The sequence below is a fragment of the Pipra filicauda genome, unplaced genomic scaffold (assembly GCF_003945595.2).
Source record: "Pipra filicauda isolate LSUMZ 115617 unplaced genomic scaffold, ASM394559v2 scaffold14_size4853619_pilon, whole genome shotgun sequence".
In the NCBI taxonomy this organism is placed as follows: Eukaryota; Metazoa; Chordata; class Aves; order Passeriformes; family Pipridae; genus Pipra; species Pipra filicauda.
This window is the reverse complement of record NW_024103985.1, coordinates 795,384-814,087: the sequence shown is the minus strand read 5'-3', so window position 1 is coordinate 814,087 and position 18,704 is coordinate 795,384. Positions and strand designations below refer to the sequence as shown.

The 18,704-nt window shown below is 46.2% G+C and overlaps 1 protein-coding gene and 1 long non-coding RNA gene across 2 annotated transcripts in view; one reads left to right on the top strand and one right to left on the bottom strand.

Annotated features, from left to right (window-relative positions):
* Positions 1-196: 196 nt before the first annotated feature.
* Positions 197-6,267, top strand: LOC120322750. The gene is made up of 3 exons (XR_005562639.1): positions 197-777; positions 4,682-4,810; positions 6,112-6,267. It is a non-coding gene; the product is annotated as an uncharacterized LOC120322750 (long non-coding RNA).
* Positions 6,268-17,293: 11,026 nt separating this feature from the next.
* Positions 17,294-18,704, bottom strand: part of AACS (acetoacetyl-CoA synthetase) — a 40,157-nt gene continuing 38,746 nt past the window's right edge. The window contains exon 18 of the mRNA XM_027732993.2: positions 17,294-18,626. Within this exon, the coding sequence (XP_027588794.1) occupies positions 18,489-18,626 (138 nt within the window). The 3' untranslated portion in view covers positions 17,294-18,488. The remainder of the gene's footprint in view (positions 18,627-18,704) is intronic.

Genomic DNA, 18,704 nt, shown 5'->3' with positions numbered 1-18,704 from the left:
GAGGATGTGAGATTGTCCCGAGGGGCATGCAAAAAGCATCTCAAGGGGCGTGGGGGTGTGCAAAGGGACCCCTGGGGCTGTGCAAAGGGTGTTCCAAGGGCTGTGCAAAAGAAGCCCCAAGGGGTGTGAAGGCACCCCGGGGGATGTGTGAAGGGTGTCCCAAGGAGTGTGCAGTGGGAGTGAGGAGGGTGCCCAGGGCAGTGCTGGCAGCACCAGCAGCACGCCCAGGGGAGCCTCTCACACACCCCTTCCCAGCGGGATCACCCTGGGTGGCACTTTGCCAATAGAGACAAGCGCTGCCCGTGTTCCCTTCCCTGGAATGTAAACACATCCCAGTGTTGGAACCAGAAATCCACTCAAAATCCACTCATCCCTAATTGCTGGGAGTTGTTACTGTGATTGCAGTAAAACCAGCGAGGTAGAGAAACAAAAAGAGAGGGAAAACTAAACCCATCCCCTGGGCTCTCCAGCAGTTCTGCAAACACGTCTCCAAGTTTGATTTTTTTCTCTCCCTGCATAAACAAACGCTTCTGTAGTACTTGCTGTAATCTTGTTTGCTCCATAACCACTCCTAGGAATGTCATAAAAAATTTAACTCTAATATTTTACCACTCCACACAAACACGAACGTGAATAAATGCTTATCTCCCACGTAGGGAACTGTACATCAGCATGAAAGCACACAGGAATCAACCTCAGGCTGGAAGAACTGGACCCACACAGGCGGAGAAAAAACAAAATCCAAGAGGACCCAAAGATTTGGTTTCCTCTAAAAAGGTAAAACTAATACACAAGTATATAAAATGCCTAAAAAGCAGTAATGAGAAGCGTTTTGCTGTCTGCTGTTGGTACCTGATCTAATAAAATACCACCAGAATATTTAGTTGCTAGTGGAAATCTGGTGATCCAAAATAAGCGAATTAGCTGCTTTAGACATCCCATTTCTTTCCTGGGGAGTGTGGGGGATGTTGGGTTTGCCATGGGCAGCCAGCTGAAGGTCCATGGGCCGCCTCTGACCGGGATGGGTCACTGTGGGTCTTGTGCCACTATGAAAGAAATGTGCAAAGGGGTGTGCAAGGGGCATCCAAGGGCTGGGCATCCAAGGGCTGTGCACCCAGAGCATCCCAAAGGTGTCCATGAACTCTGCCCTGTGGCTCAGCTGCGTTCCCTGGGGGCAGCAGCTCAGGGGGTTTACAGGGGCACAGTGTGATAGGAGACAACTCCCTTGTGCAGCTCAAACCCAGCACTGACCCCCTGGTGGGGTACCCTGGACCAGCACTTTGTCCTGTCCCCCTCATCAGCCCAAATCCTGCACACACGTCACCTTTGTGGAAGCTTTGGGAAGCATTTAGACTTTATTCCGTCATTGCTGCACATTTTTAAGTAGGATTTTATATCCAACATGTGAAAGAAAATCCAAAGTGAGAAATTTTGCAGACTGCCAAAGTGCTGACAGGGAAGTGATCCCACTTTCGGAGATCCAGGTGCATTGGCTGAGAGGTGCTCATCCCCAGTCCCTTTCTTCCCATGCAGGACTAGTCTGGTTAACATCTTCCCAAACTTGTGCTTAAGATGGATAGTAAGGCTGTAGCGATCCATTATGTGCCTCTCAGCCTAATAAAGCAATAAACTCTTCTCCCTCCTCTGCAAAATGCTTTAATGCTTTTACTGCCTTTTAATGAAAGGTAATATTCTGGTAAAAATGAAGTGGAAACAAGTATTAGGTGGTGCCTACAGACTCTAAGATAGTTGCTCTGGTATTGCCTTCTCTCCTTCCAGCAGCTTTCTTTGTGTTGCAAGAAACAAACCATAACAAAACCAAATACAAAGAGTAATAAACACTTCTGAGGCTTTGGGGCTGAACACTAGGGACTGTGTACAAATTAACAGGTGAAACACAAGTTGTCACAGGGAAAGAGCATCAGAATTAGGGATTTTCCAGCTCAGAAAATGCCTTGCAGGGTGAGCCCATGGTGAAGAAGCTGCTCCATGACAGGTGTTCTGGGGAGTGGGGGGAGCAAACCTGTTGGAGAGCCAGCTGATCATAAACTACAGGGGCAACCAGGATTAATTTCCCTCACTGAGGTTAAAAGAGGAGACGTGAAAAAACAGAAGGGGATTATTGGGAGATGCAAAGGATCTCCCAAAGCATGAGGAAGAATTGCAGATTAATCAACAAAATAATAAACAGCTACAGCTGATGAAGCACAGCTTCCTCATCAAAGCAACAGGACAATAAGTGCTCCTCGACTGAGTTTGCACAATTCATTGGAGCTTCTGGTTTCCATATCGCTGCTGAGCCATTTCCAAGCTCCTTAGCTGGTTTACAGCCTGCCTTGTCTCTCCCTGTCTTCTTCTGGTGCGAGAGCATCAAAAGGGACGTGAGGAGATGCCACCGAGACAGCCGAGCCGCCCGTGGTGCCATAATCTGTGTCTCCCATATGTGATCCTCAAAATAATTCTTTTCCCAAAGGAGATTTTCTTTTAAGTTATTCCGGTGGGATGTTGCTGCACTTTCCTTGTGCCGGCGTGACTTTACACACAGAGGCAACCTGTGTTATGAAAGACTTGAAAGACTTCTGCAGCATTATGGAAAGCTGTTGGGTTTTAGATCACTCAAATGTCAGGAGATAGAAGGTTTCAAGAATGCTCCTAGAGAAACAGTAAGGATGGGAATTTTAAAGATGTCTTTAGGCATTAGGAGGCAAAAACCCAGCTGGGAGTTAAGGGGAGGTAAGGATGGAGGCCAGATCCTGAGCTGGATTTCCTGGAGGGAATAAGGAGCCTGAGTAACCCCGAGGCTCTGTACAGCACACAGGACAGCAGAAATGTTATTGCTTGAGCTAAATTTGACTCTCAGGGTCATCACATGCTCAAAACAGGGTGAAACCCTTGGGGAACACCTACTCCAGGGTGGAGAGCCAGCCCATGGGTTTTCACTCCTGTCCACATCTGGACTTGGGAGCAGGAGAAGGAGGAACTGCAGCAAAGGGTCTGCAAAATTACCATCAGAATCAGAGCAGTATCTGATAAGGGAGGCAGGAGTTGAATATTTTCTTAACCTGGTTTTCCCTCCACCAGTGTTTAATAATGACGGGAAATAATTACTTTAATTACCCTTTGAGGTGTCTTACAGTATTTGAAAGCTTTTATCACTTCGTACCTTTATCACTTCCTACCGTGGCCAAGCTTGTCAGATCAGCTTTTATAAGAAAAGCTGCCAGACCTAAAAACAGTTCAGTGATTCCAGAAAAACCAACCCTGACTTGTCCTAAAACTGCAGTTTTGGGGCTCACTAAAGCAGCTCACGAAACCAGGTCAAACTCCACAAACAGCTTTGGCTGGGGGAAGAAAATGGTGAAATCTAAATATTTTTGGTGCTTTTGAATGGAAATATTTTGGTTTTGTATGTTTTGGAAATCGACCTGAGTTAGTTATTTCGTTTTAAGTACAAAGGAGGAGCTTATAGGAAAGCAAAATACTTTCTTCCCAGCTGGACAAGTCCTGACCCCCGGTGCACTGTGCAATCAGAGAGGCTGCATTCCTCAGGGCATCAGGTACCTGTAAGACCAGGACACACGTGAACAGGTCTGGGAAAAGGCAATAAACCCAGGTCCCACCTGGGGCACGGGGAGTGCTGGCGTCACAGCCTGTGGAAGATGATGAGCCTGGCTCTGTGGCTGTGCCTGTGGGAGTGCCCTAATGGGCAGGGCAGAAATGTGAAGAAACAGCTACTTTAGCTGATGGATTTGCCACTACTGAAAATGTCTGGACAATGGGTGGGAAGAGGCTTTGACAGGACCAAGATGGAGTTGTTCCTATTTTAGCATTTCCTCCTTTAAATCATCAGAGCTTGTGTACAAACGATGGCACCTTGACCTATAACTCGTGTGGAGCTTGAGATTTAACTCTGCTGTGTGTGGAGAGCGGGTAGCCAGAAACTCTGCCAGTGGGTCCATCTGGCCCCTCAGGAAGCCCGTTCCATCTAGAGCATCATTAAGAGATGCTGTCCTGTCAGACCGTGTCTGCCGACTGCTTGCTTGCAAGCTGCAAGAAGGAGTGTTAGCTCCAGGTCAGAGAAAGCCCAGATTTTACAAAAATTTAATTGCATCCATTTTGCAGTGTTGGAAAACACTGGGGTAATGAATCCTCAGGCTGTCGGATGGAGGCTGACGTGTCACTGGTAGTGGCTGGGATGGAAGTTACCACCAGCAATCCAGCCTTGGGATGTTGTGCCCTGTACCTGCTCTGTGGGTTGTTACACTCTACCCAGAGCATCTGAGCAGAGAAATCATGGCAATCCCCGCTTTACAGATGGGGCAGCACATCAGCACCACTATTTAGGGCTGCCCAAGCCCCACGAGCTGCCCTTGCCCCTCTGTAGGAACCACACTACAGCTTGTGGTGTGGCACCCCCGATGCACAAAGTGGGGTCCTCTGGGGATCTGCCCCTCTCTGGTCCCTGGCATCATCCACAGAGGGAGAAACCAAAGGGACCCATCGAGGAGGAGCCGCTGTTCCCCTGGCAGCGAGGGGCCGGCGTGAATCACCGAGGTAAGTGATTCACTCAGCATCAGGCAGGAAACCTGTGAGCAAGGCAGGAACTGAATCAGAGTGGTTTGGCTTTTTCTTTTTTTTTTTTTTCTGCTTTTAATCATCTTCTCACTCATTATCCTTAAAGCCTCTTCCCAGAGGAGTAGAGGGCTACACTCGCCAGAAGGGAGCGGGTTAATCGCTCCCAGGAGGAAAAGTGCAGAGCAGCTAGAATTGTGGTGCCCCGCTGCAGCCAAGCACCTGCAGAGACTAAAAGGTGATGAATTGCCATAATTTCTGCTCCCTCCTTTACCTGTGTTTAATTAAATTGGTTTAAGATAGGCCTAAGCAGGAGACTGACTGATTTCTGCCTGTGTAATTTCAAACACCTGTATGCAGTAGGTGGGGGATGCTTGGCAGAACCCATGTCCTTGTGCCAGCTGGAAATGCTCAGTGTCTGCCAACTACTCGCAGCTGTGAGCATCCAGCCGAGCCCCCTGCCCGGGGCAGTGACCCCTGACACCACCATGAGCCACCTGCAAAGGAGAGGGGGCTTGTGCACCTGGTCCACAGCCCACCCTCAATGTCTCCTCTCTTCCTCTGGTTGGGAAGCACCAGAGAGGGAGAAAGCAGGAGCAGACCCAGAGAAATGGCTTATATATTTGTAGCAAGGAATGGGGTTTGCTCCTGTGGCTCTGTGAGCTCAGAAGCTGGGAGGGAGTGCAGGAGGGCTTCCAGCGTGGCTGAACCTGTGCCAGGGACCAGGAGGGTGCTGAGGAGGATGGGACTGTGGATGACCACATGGCCCAGGTAATGGGAAGAACAAAAGGGCTGGGGGAAGTGTGTTCATCCTCCCTCAGACTCCAGTCAGAGAAGCTCAAAGATCAGAGAATTAACGCTCCCCCAATTAGGTCAAACTCACACAGTCACTGGGGCTCACTGGAGCCTGGGAGCTGCTCAGCCCTGAGGAAAAACAGAACAAAATCCCTAGAAAATGAACATAAGGAGAACGTGTGCTGCGTGCCTGTGCTGTGCTTCTCCCAGGAGCCTGGGGCTCTCTCAGGCTCTCGAAGCTGCAGGGGGTTCAGTGCTGCCCTTGGCCAGGCTGCACCCACCCATCTCACACCCCATCCTTCCCAAACTGCTGCAAACCGTCCCCCAGCGCTGTACCCCGAGACCCTGCTGTGCAGGACCCTGCTGCTGCTGCTGAGGGATTTTGCCCAGTTACTGTGGCTGGGCTGGGACTGGCTCAGCAGGAAGGTGGCAGGCATCCCACAGCCCTCAATTCCAGCACTCTCTCCACAAACAAATCAAGTCTGGGTTTGGATGCTGCAAGCACAGGAGCAAGAGTCTGAGCAAGCTCATGTGCCACAGCAGGGTGGGAAGGAGGAAAATTGGGTGCAATGAATTCATCTCAGATGACACCAGATGCTCCATCCCTGATGTCTGCCCACTGGGAAGGTGTTTGTCAAGGCACAGACACCATTCCCTGGAAAAGCAGTCCTGGGGTTTGGATGCAGAAGTCAGAGGAAAGGTCAGGTTGGGAGAAAGGTCTGATCCAGTTCCCTTTTCCATCAGAAGTTTCACCACTGACCTCAGGAGAAGCTGGACTGGGACCCACCACTGTACTCCAGACCCCGAGAAGCACAGATTACAAGTGGGACAGACAGATTACCAGTGGGACAGACATTTTACCAGGGGGCAAATGTGCCAGTTTTTTAAGAAGTGCTGCATATGCTGGCCTGGCACACGGGTACTGGCCATGGCTCCATCGTGGGACATGCAGTCAGCAGCACAGCACGTGCTGCAGAACTCTGCAACTCACTTCTTCAGCCAGCACACATTTCTAAACGTGTGATCTACTTCTCACAAGCCAATTTAATATCTTTAGGAAAACAACGGGAGCCCAAGGCCCCTCAGAAATTGATATCATAAAGCATTCTTTGATTATTCTTTATTTTTCCTAATATCCAGTCGTATTCTTTAAGGAAATAATTGCGTATGAAGAAAATCAGTCAGATGCCATGTAGATGCTGTTATTTGCATAATTATGAGGAACCCGAGTTACTCTCTCAGCTTTGCCAAAATAAAGAGAAACGATCTCATACCATGTTTTGGCTACATCATTTTCTGATGCCTCTGAATGAATAAAATACCCGGTACCTCTGGTGAACCTGGGGCCTGTGGCTGCTCCATCATATGTCCTTCATTTACCACTTGGAACCACGGCCGGGTTGCAAAGACAAGCCCTGATTCTGCTCCTTCTGAGAAACCTTCTGCTCTTTCTCCCAGCAGCTGCCAAAGTGCAGATTGCAGGGATGTCTCAGCTCTCCTGCTCAGAGCTGTGCTGCCTGGAACATTACAGAGAAGAGCTTTTAATTAATATTTTTGGGTCTGCCCACACCCACAAAGGCCACATGGACCTGAATGGAGATGCTGGTACCATGCAGTCCTCCTCTGGCCTCAGCCTGGGCACCCACACCTGCTTCCAGTTCTCCCTGCAAAGCAAAGGAGTGATGCTTAAAAACAGAGAGATATTGCACCCACTGCAGGGCACAGGGCAAACGCTGTGGGGGTGGGAGGGACACAGCAGTGCCTGGAGGAGCTGCTCTGGAGAGGGTAAGGAAAGCTCAGCCCCCAAACACCTTGTGCCATTGGGACCAGCAGATGCTCCTGCCCCTGCACTCCTCCATCAGTCAGGACCTGGTTTTCCATAGAAAACAAAACCAACCCAAAAAATGAAGCATTTTCCATGAAGGCCACAGCCGGGAAACTTCTCAGGTAGCTCCATCACCGCAGAGTTGCTAAAAACAGGAGTCACACAAAGCCATGTGCCGGCTCATTAAAACAGTCTTTGTGCTCCAGAAATGCATATAAAAGACACACGCAGGCCCTGTCATTCTTACAGATTTCTTCTCTTATGTTCGCTCATTCTCAGCTAAACTAAGAAATGCCTGAAGCCGTCAAAGGGGTTGTTTCAAAGGCAGCCCGGAGACAGAAAGGGAGCGAGCCGGCGCCTGGAAAGCCTCGCTAATCAAGGCAGAGGGATCTGCCTGGTTTCCTCCCTCCCCGAGCGTAGCTCGTGCTTCGGCTTTGAAGACCTGTCATCTGTGACGCCGCTTTGCCTCAACATTTATACTGAGAAAATTTTTGCCTGGAATATATGTGGCTTTTTTTTTTTTTTTTAAGCATTCCGCCAACCCTTCGCCTCTCAGCAGTGCTCTGGGATCTCGAAGCAGGAGCATTTCAGAGCCTTAAATAAAACGCAGGGGAGGTGGCCCCGGTGCCAGGACCGTCCCCACCCCAGGCCATCAGCTGTGTAAACAAGGGGATTTTTTTCACAGCAGGAGTGCCAAACAGGCTGTGTCGAACACCGGGATCCTTAGAAATTCAGGTCTCTCTAATGAACAGGAGAGACTTTTGCCCCCAGGAGCACTACAAAAATTAATGGATATTATGACTGTAACTACTTGAATCAATGCAAAGCCACGTGTCAGACAGCCCTTTCGCGATTTCAGCAGCGTATTACAAGTCTGTTTACATCTGCCCCTGCCTGATTAAAACCCAGCAGGAATAAAACTAATATAAGGTGAGAAAAGTGAATTAAGAGTAGAGATGTTTCTTCACAGGACTTATTCAAGTGCAGTCCTCTCCTGGCACTGGGCAGACGGGTCCTGCTGGCGCTTGTTGGGTCACAGCCCACAAGTACCGGGGGGAGACACATGGACACATCCCAGCTTCTGGAATTGTTCCCTTGTGCCTGGTGTCACCTGTTCCAGGCAGGCAGGGGACATCCAATGGCATAGCGGATGCTCCTGCATCCCTCCGCTCATTAAAGCGCTCAGGCTTTCCCGGTGCAGCACAGGGTCAGGTCGGGGTGCGGAGGCTGGAGCGAAAAGCGCCGTGAGGATGCTCTGGAAGGGGTGTGCGCGTGTTTGCAGCAGCCCCAGAGGCCGCCGCTACCTCCGGGTGCGTTCATTAAGTCGAAGACATGCCTTTGGATGGCGTTTGAAGAGCTGAGGGATCTGTCTGCGGCGCGAAAGGCAGAGGTGTGAATTTCCTCCCGTTCTGCGCCTTCGGGGTCTTTAATCTGAGCCCGCTCAGCGAGCGGAGCGCTGACACCGCCGCGTCCCAGCTGGCAGCGCGGATAATTAGAGATAGAGCCAAGAGACAGCGCCGCATCAAAGGGGATTTCAGGAGCAAAGAGCGGCTGTCGGTGCGCTGAGGTGGGGGATTTGTCTTTCCACGAGGACGAGCACCTCCTCGCCCCCTTCTTGCATGGAACAAAGTCCCTGCCTGAAATTTTAAGAGGTTGCACTAATAGACCGCCAAACTCATCTGTCTGTCAGGGATGGGCTTGGTAGACAAGATTTTCCAGGGAAGAGGTATGGATTCGGACTGGCACACGGCTTCATCAGCCCTTGCTCTTGACATCAGAGCAGTGTTTTATGAATTACTTAGAGGTAGTTGTATTCTCGGTGCTGGTTTAAATATTTCATTGTGGTTTTTTTGTTGTCAGCTGCAGGACAAGATCCCAGAGAAATCCGAGTCCGGGGCTGAATCTTCTAAATGCCACCACTTAAGTTTGCTAAGGAGCCACCGCTATGCGGCTCATCCCTGCAATTTAGTTGTGATTTAGATGTCATGTGCCTAGCATGCTGGAGGAATTATTCATACCAAATAATCTCTCCTGCCCAAATTATCTTCCAAGAGAGGTTGCTGTAAGCCACTGGACCATACAAGCCAGGAGCTGCTGCTAAGCAGCGACTTAACAGGAGCCGATCTGAGCAATGCGTGGCAAAAGGGAAGTCTGGAAAAAAAAAAAAAAAAGAAAGCTCAGGGTTATCCAAAGCTCACAGCAAAACCAACTGCTGTGCAGGGCTGAACATGGCCAAAACCATCCTACCAGAGTGGCTCAAACCAAGTTCCTGGGCTGCCCAAAGCCTCCCAAGACCCTTCACCAAAAGGGGCAGCTCAGCTCACATTGGGCTTTTCCCCTCTTTAGGCAGCACAGTTTCACCTTTCAGCTTCCACCAGGGCACAGCACTGTTGTCATTGTCCCTTGGAGCACCAGCCAGGTGCAATCTAGATGATCTTTCAAGGTCCCTTCTGCCACAAGCCACTATAACGTGGAATTCTCTGGGATCTGAGGAGATAAACAGACATTAGGTCAGAGCTGACCTCCCTCCTGGCAGCTCAAGTGACTCATTTTATTCAGCAGGACAAGGGCTCAACGAGGTACCAGCGGCCCCATTCAGCTGCTGCCCATGTCTGGGTAAGCCAGGGCAACTCAGGTACCTGGGCTGCACCTTGCTGAGCTACCAAGAGCAGAACAACTGATTTTCTTTTTCTACTCTAATAAATTACTGGGAAGTTTCCACTCCTTAGATCAGGAGATGCTCTGAATATTTGTTATTTTTCACCAACTGGGGGGAAAAAAAAAAAAGTGCTATAAACGAACATATTTGGTGACCCAGTTTGAGTGGCTCATTACGATTAGATCAAGCTAATTGCCAGTCTTGTATTTCATCTGGCAACTTGTTAAGCTAATTGAACAAAATAAAACTAATGAACAATTATAATGAAGTTTATAATTAGACCAATGGAAAAAAACTCAATGTAAGAATATTTGAGGCATAACGAATGTGCTGGAGGTTTGGGAGAGGGGCAATGGGAGGTGGCAGTAAATCATGCCACTCCCTGCCACCAAAATGCTTCTTCCCAGGAGCTGATGTTCTTGGGAATAGGTAATAAGCCAAATTATATCAACCTGGCATTTTCTTTATTATTAATTACATTAATGCCTTTAATGAACATACATGGCATTTACAGTGATCCTAAATTCAGGAATTAGCCTGTTAGTGAGGCAGCTCAGAGTGGCCATTATATTATATTCCCAACTTCATCGTTATGATACAAATCAAGGTCTCCATTATAATCCTAAAAGTGAAAAACAAGCATGTGGGGGAGACAGAGGATTTCATAAACCCCAACAAGCTGATCTGTCCTGTCAATACTCAAACCTGGTTCAGGAGCCAAAAAGGCAGAGGTGAGGAAGAACAGAAAGAGCAATGCTCTGATTAGTGCCATTTTTAAAAAATAGTTATTTTTGTCTCATTCAGTTCCTACACAGATTTGAATAAACCTATTCCAGCTCCCTTTCACCCCCTGCTGCTGAAGCACAGAAAATTAAATACCATGAGAAGACACAGTGACCCTTCAGAGTTTCAATTTACAAGGTCAAGCAGGTACCCACTGAAACCTAATAGAATTCTCACATCAGACTCCACACTGCTTAAAAACTTCTTTTGCTCCTGTTTGTACATGAAAGTAATTATTTCACCTAGAACTCAGTGGGAACTGAGGTTTTGCATCAGGGAATAAAGACAGAAATTTAAACTAGGGAGGAAATGCATTCAACCTTTTCTCTTGTATGTCTGGAGGTTTCCAGAGCTCCTTGAAGTCTGAAAGCAAGTTCTGGTTTTCAGCAGGAGCCCGTGGTGCCAAATGTCCTATGCACAGGGCAGGGATGAAGTACACGTGGTCTGGGTAGAGCAGAGGGTGGGAGAGGAGGAGAATCATCACTGGAGATATCAAACAGCTTAGCATTGATCACACTTGCTGCCTGTAAACACTGTAATCCCAGTGAGGGTAACTTTTTTTCTTCTCATTCACAGAGCTGCTTTACTTCTCAAGGATTAACTGATTCAGGGGAAAAAAAAAAAAAGAAATATTTTTATGAGATATGAAAATCTATTCCCCCTCCCCCATTTTAATTTGAGCTGCATTAGGAGAAAAATCTCTGCTTTTGCAGTCATGTCTCAATATTTTTATGCCGTCAGAAGCAGCTGTCCTCTTCTCAGTCTAATTACAGGTTTCACATGGGAAGTGATCATATCCCAGTATCAGTGGGGGTTTGTAGCTGTCTTTGATGCCCTCCACATTCCCTCACCTTTCCATCAGCCTTGGTTTGGTGTTTTTCCTACAGGTATCTTTTCATGTCATCTGGAACTGCTGGCACAGCCACACTGCAGGGTCAGGACTGCCTTTGGCTTGTGCTGCTCAGGGCAGGGTCTGATCCTTCCTCAGCATAGGCAGGAGAGAGTTTTGGCAAGGAGGATGCAGAGTGTCATGGCCAGCCATCTCTCCTGCAGAGATGCAGAGTTCATTGCTGCTGCATCACCTGTGAACTTCCATCTCTCCCTTACATGGGACCCGAGGGCCTGGGAGGGGGCCCAGCACTGCACTGACACGTGGCAAGAGACAGTGTCTCTGAGCAAGGGTTACCAGAGCAGGTCAGGCAGAGGAAGGGCAAAGACACCATCAGCTCCCATGTACAGGCACAGCACAGAGATGGAGTGACCAGCAGAGTAACCCAGAGAAGGGATGAGCTGAGCTCTCCCCATGACACCAGGAGTATCCTCCCTCATCCCAGGCAGAACAGCAGCACTTTGCCTCTGAGTCCCAACAGCCCAGCAGCACATGTAACCCCTGGGGTTAAAGACACAGATTATTTGCATTGCACCAACCCTGGCAATACCTGTATGTTTTGTCCATTACATGAAGTCAAAGAGAAATCCCTCTGAGGCAGATCATCCAAAGAACAACAATTAGGCCTTCTCCTTCCCCACTCCAACAGCCCCAGTAATCCCAGTCACACCAGCAGGGTTCAACAATGCCTTTCCTGAGGACAGAGGCTGACAGGCTGAGCTCTCCCACTGCTTCATCACTCGGTAACCTCCACAAAGGCCCCCAATGTGCTAAGAGCTCATACATGCATGCAGGGGTTTATATAAGCTTTTGCTTGTTGGGGCATTTCCTTCCTAATTTGCCTCCCTCCCATACATGCACACACCCTCTAATAGTGAAAAGGTTAAGGAAATGGGAACAAACCCTTAAGTGAAGCGTGAAATAGGCTCCATGATTCCAGATAGCCAGGGCCATTTAAAGCCTTGCTTGGCATTTGCATTATAAGAACAAATCCTGTACAAGAATCTCTCTTCATGCTTTCTACTCCTGCATTAATTCATGAAGTGTCATGTATCTAGCATATTTTATTATACATGAGAACTAGGCAAATTAAAATTCTCAGTTGAGTATCACATTTGTACGCTCAAGGCCACCTCCTTCAGCCCCGGAGAGGGTTGAAGTCACACTGGTTTAAACTCAGCTCACCTTTTAAACCGAGTCAGTTAAACTAGCATAAATTCCCATAGTTTCCTTCAATTCACTTATTATGCAATTTATTTCCATTTAGACTTAACCTCTTCATAGCTAATATAAGCTGAAGAGAAATATTGCTCATTCAAAGGGAAATAAATGTGCTGTCAGATAAATTAATTGTAATTGAGTTTTCAGGGTGTAGCCCCCCCCAGTTGCTGAACTGCCATAGTCTGTGCCTGGCCCAAGCCCATCACTAGTTGCCCACAGGACCAGCTGTGCCAGGTAAGTTCCATCAGTTCAAAATCCACTGCAAGAGAAGGAAACTCAACTTCACATCTCAGCAAGCTCCTAAAACCCACCTTTTCCTGGGCAATGGAAGATGTTGCAGACACAGGCAGAGACAATAAGAGGTAACAGATGGGACTCTCCTCCCTCTGGCTGCTCTAGAAAGAACCCAACATAAACTGATTTTTAGAAAGGGAAAAAGCCCATCATGCTAAGCTGGGGCTTAACTAAAAATAGGCTGGCAACCCTAGAGCTCTTGTCTGCATTGGACAGAAATGTATGGGTTAAATGAGACCGGGTTTTGAAAACAGCTTCCAAAACATTTTCCGGAGTACCAAAGCCAAAGTGAACAGGCAGCTCCTAGGAATGGGCATTGGGCTACAGGTTCCCAAACACCACAGCATCCAAGGGCTGCAGAGTGAGGAGCACTGCTGTGACCTCCTCCTCCAGCCTCCCCTTCTTCTGCCCTAGACACACACATCCCACTTACCCACTTGCACACCTTCACAGAGGTACTGATTCCAGCTCTCACCACTCAGCTTAGAACTTGCTTCTATAAACAGCCCTCTCATTCCCGAGGTGGGGATTGAGCCATTTTCCAGAATGGGTGGCACTTATGGGCACGGTTTAGTGATGGACTTGACTGTGCTGGGTTAATGGTTGGACTCACTCTTAGAGGTCTTTTCTAACCTAAATGATTCCTTAATCCCACCCCAGGGCTTTGGGGAACAATATTGCCAAACCATGTTTCTAATGGCACAGAGCCATACAGTGAGAAATACCCTCCCAATCCTTGTCAAAACACAGGCTGTGAATCAATAGACTGGAAATGTTAGAAACAACCTCTTTGTAAAACTAAAACAGAATGGGGAGGTGAAAGTAGGTGATCTTTAAGGTTCCTTCCAACACAAACCATTCAATGATTCCATGATTATCCCCACCAGCAGGACTGTTACCCTATAGCAGCCAAAACTTAACTTCCTTTAAATCACTACAGAAGAGGGAACAAAACTGAAAAGGTTTTTTTTTTTTTGAGCAGACTCATTATTGATGCAAACCTCTACATGTGTACTTTAAAATGCTATTGTAAACTAATTATTGATCCTGGAGATTATGTCTTTTTCCAAGGGACATTATCCTTTCAGCTGGAATCTCAGGCTGAATGCTGATAAGCCTCCTAAACTTTTCAAAACCACTTGTCAAAAGCAGTAAGACAAGAATTCATTACTGTCTTCTAATTAAGAAGTACAAGGTCCAATTAAGCTCTCACTGGTGTGCTACACAACCCAGTTAAACAATGGCATGCCGAGGTTTTCCCCACCCCACCAACACTGGTTCATCACTAGAGTTCATCTCTGACTGGTGGTTTGGAAGAATTTCTCCGGCCATCAGAGGCAGTGGTGAGGAATCATGTGGACAGCTGCAGCCTGCTGCAGTAATACTTTGGGACATCTTATTGTTCTGCAACTGGAATTGTTCCGAGACACTCTTTGACTCACTAACAGCATCTCAGAGACAGCTTCCCTCTCCTCTGCTTAACAGAGTCATCCCTGCTTTGCACACAGATCATGTAGAGCTAAAATGTTCAAATTGATGTTGATTATCTCATTATCGGAATCTAAAAACGCTCCTAATTCCCAGCAAGGAAAATGTGTGTGCTCTCATCAGCTCTGAGGCTGCTATGCTGGACCATGGCCATGCTTCACAGCAATTCCTACCCCAGTTTTGTTTCTGGAAGAACACAGGTTAGGACACGTGCCTTCCTCTTTCTACAAAAGATCTAGAAGAAAATTAAGTTGCGTCTTGTTGCTATCTAAGACCTGGTTATTAAAGAGCTAAAAATATCCTCCTCACAAAGGGCTAAAGGTGCACTAAGCAATTTCAGGTTTATCCTCAGCTCTGTAGGACAAGATCCAGCCAGTACACTGACACCTCAGGAAAGCACTAACGAGCTCAAACATTTCAGTGGAAGACTTGCTCAATGCAGAGCTCCAAAGGTCCCCTGTAGGAAGACCAAAGCCTGCCTGTGTACTGAAATACCTCTGAACAGGGTCTCAAAGGCAAGCCAGAGCATTCCCTTATAGACATTGGTTTTCCCATTACCTATAGACACCAGTTTACCCCCAGACCAAAAGCCTACAAGTTCTGTCTCAAGAACAGACTCGGACCCTGGTACTCCTTCCTAATGCATTTTAAATCTAATTTTAACGCCCATTTACCTGTGTGACTGACTGCTCTGCCTCATAAATGAAATCCTTTTAAATATGTATGCACTAAACTGAAAGACAATAATGGCCCCGGGGAAGTTGCATTCCATCAGGCAATTACCTGTGTTTTTAAAACCACTGAATAAGTAATTCACACAACCGATTTCTCTTGCACATAACAATAAACAATTTTATCAGCTATGCCCTGCTTGGGCTGCTGTGTAGCAGCTCATTTTATTTCGTTGAGAACCACCACTAACCAGGGAAATTAATTGAAATCATAAGGTAGTGGGAGGGGAAAGTACCTGCTCTAACAGGAGCTGACAAAAGCACATTTCTAAGAGGGGAGTGATAAAACCACATCTCTCAAGGGCAAATGGGCTGATTCCATCCCATAATTCAAGAGTCACTCTCAAATTTGCTGAGGACTGAGCAAGAAAAGCACCTAGCCTGGAGTTCCTCTGCTCTAATTGCTTTGCTGTTCAACATTTAAGTCAGAGCTTAATGCCATTTCCAGAGCCAGATCTATTTGCATGCCACACATCCCACTAAAATCTGCACATGGAGCTTTCCAGGCAAAACACTGTGAACTTCAAATTATAAATAGGCAACAAAAAAAAAAAAAGAGGGCTACACACTCAAGGTACAACTAATTACATCCTGAAAGCCCTAAGGCATCAAGTCTTCCTGGATAAAACTCCCGAGGCAGCTCAGTGACCCATCAACTTGGCCACACACTGCAGGGTTTGCCCAGCTTATGCCTTGGGAACACAGCAGAGCCTGGTGCTCACAGGAATTTTTGCTGCTCACACCATGGTACCAAAGCTCAGTGCCATGCCAGACCCTGCAGCAAAGCTTTTGGGTGCCACCAGTCTGCAAAGACATTCTTAAAACCGAATTGGACTGCAGTTCCCCTCTGCCTGAGTCCCAGAAAACACCCACCTGGGTGGGAAACAGAAAGTGATGCTCTCTCCTCTTCCTTTGCAAATCGTGATGACTTCATCTCCCTGCTTTTGTGCCAGGGATATTTTGGCCTTCCCCCAGGTGGAGGGAGTACAGCCATCCTCATGGCTCTATGGCAGCATCCAAAAAGACATGGGTCACTTACACTATGGGTAAGCAAAGGCAAATACAAGTTGGATGTTTGGAGGACAGGATTTGGAACAGGAGGAGCTGCACTGTGGAATTGTGGACAGTGTTCCCAGCTCTGCCACAGCCCTCCTTTCAAATACCCACTTACCTTTCCTCATCTCTAGATTTTCTCATCTCTGGGCTTCCAGGAGCTGTCAACATCCAGCATTTCTGAAACTCAGACCCTTGACTAGGTGAGGCACAGCAGAGTTTGCAGGACCCATCAGGGCTTTATGGCCATATAAAGTCACTTCCAGTACACAGAGCAATACAGAAGCAGATCTCTCTGTTTTTAACTGATGTCTGGGAAAAGCTTTGCAACATGTGACATTTGCAAGAGATCAAATTATATCCATTAATGACACTTTCTCCAGTGTTTCCAGCAGGATAAAGGATTTAAAAAGCAGCCTCCAGGCATTGTATATGTTCTTAAAGTATCTGTGCTTCTAAACTATCTTTAATTAATTAAATATCCCAAAATGATTTATTAATAAGGATCTGTGGGCTTTGTAAACTCCACACATTTTGCATGAATTAAAGAACAATATAATGAAGTTTTAATGAATACAAAGTCACAGTTAATGCAAAATTTATATGTAGCAAGCCAGAGGGGGAAGGAATTTAAAAGTACCTTTAATCATAGGTTATTGGCAGCTGGGTAGCTCATTTTTTTTACACTTTTCTACTGAGTGATTGGTACTTGTATTACCACATTTACCATGCCAACATGGGCTGACTTGGTACAGTATAGGAAGTACCAGCATATTTAAAGCCACGTTTGCTAATGAGGGATTTCTAAAACCCCCAGTGAGTGTGGGGGGTGTCCACAGTGTCTTGGGCTCTGTACAAGAAAATAGGATAAAACTGACAGAGAAAGTTCTGTAGTAAGTCAGACTTGAATTAAAACCATTAAAATTGGTAACAAATTGAGCTAACAATGACACCCACTCTAAAGAAAAATAAAAATAAGACAGTAACAGTTGAAACAGAAGTAATATATAATTATATATATAAAGAATCAATTCATTTTAATTAACTCTTTATCAACGCTGAATGCATTCAACACAGTTGTAAGTACAATAATATTTCACCCACAAAATTTAAATAGTGCAGGAGACACTGGATGCCAGAGGGTGGTACAACTACTGCAACTGTATTTATGAAAAACAAAACACTTTAGTGCTTCCATTTTACTGTTTTAGTATGCTCATTACAGTATTTTTCCCTTTATAAACTGGAAGGAAACAGAGCTAGAAAACACTTGTCTTTCACTTTCAATGTGACATTTTGTAAAAAAAGTTACAAAACCCATCAGCTTTTAATAAACAAACACACTGAAATTCCTCAGTTAGCTTAATATGGGATCTCTGCCCTAGAGCCAATAAAGGACTTCAACCAAGGAAGCAAAACGCCTTCTTCACCTGCAATTATGTTAATCCAGAGAAATGACTGCAAAATCCATGGAAATAACCTGGAGTTACCCCAGCAACAAGGAGGCAACTGCTCCCTCACCTTCTGAGCCCCCAGAAGTCTACCAACCAAAAGTTTAAAACAATAGGAAGGCTACATCACAAAATGAAGCAGCAATTACCTTCAAGGGTACCGTGAGATATTTCAAGACTGAAATTACTCTGAGTCAAGTCAAATGGGTTTAGTGCATTATGATTTGGCTTTATAAAAACATTTAAATGCACACTACATATAGAACCACTTGCATGTTTCAGGGTTCAAGGAGTTAAAATCACTGTATGTTCCTTACAGGTGACTGAAACACATGGGATTGAAAAACGTTGCTAAAAATCCAGTTTAAAAAAAAGAAAGCAAATATTTTATGAAAGAAATATTCTATCTGCAACCGCAACTATTAGTGCTCCCATTTGATGGGCTGATGTAAATCTAACCAGAAAAGATGCACACATATATATAAAAATCAAAACAGGCAAGTTTCTCTTTCCAGGCTGGAAAAAAACCCACCAAAATATATGGCATATTTAACCAATAAAAGGGAGCTAAGCTTTACCCAAGCCTTTCATAATGCACTTCATGAAATATTTTTTCTTTTAAAAGAACCACTGGTATTAAATAGAGTTTTTTCTTTACATACAGTATTGGTATATACAAAACAAACACAAAACAAAGACAGATGCAAAAAAACCCAAATAAGTGACTTTAATAGTCTTGAAGCTCAGGAATATTTTTGTACAGGTCCAAAGCCTCTGGGTTTGAGAAAGCTCCCCGCTGCTCAACTTCTTTCCCTGCAATTATTTGCTTCACAGCTACTTCCACTTTTTTCCCATTTATTGTATACTGAAAAACAAAACCAGCAAAGATAAAATTACATTTTTTTTTTGATGTAGCAGCTTTACGGAAATATTCATGAAACCC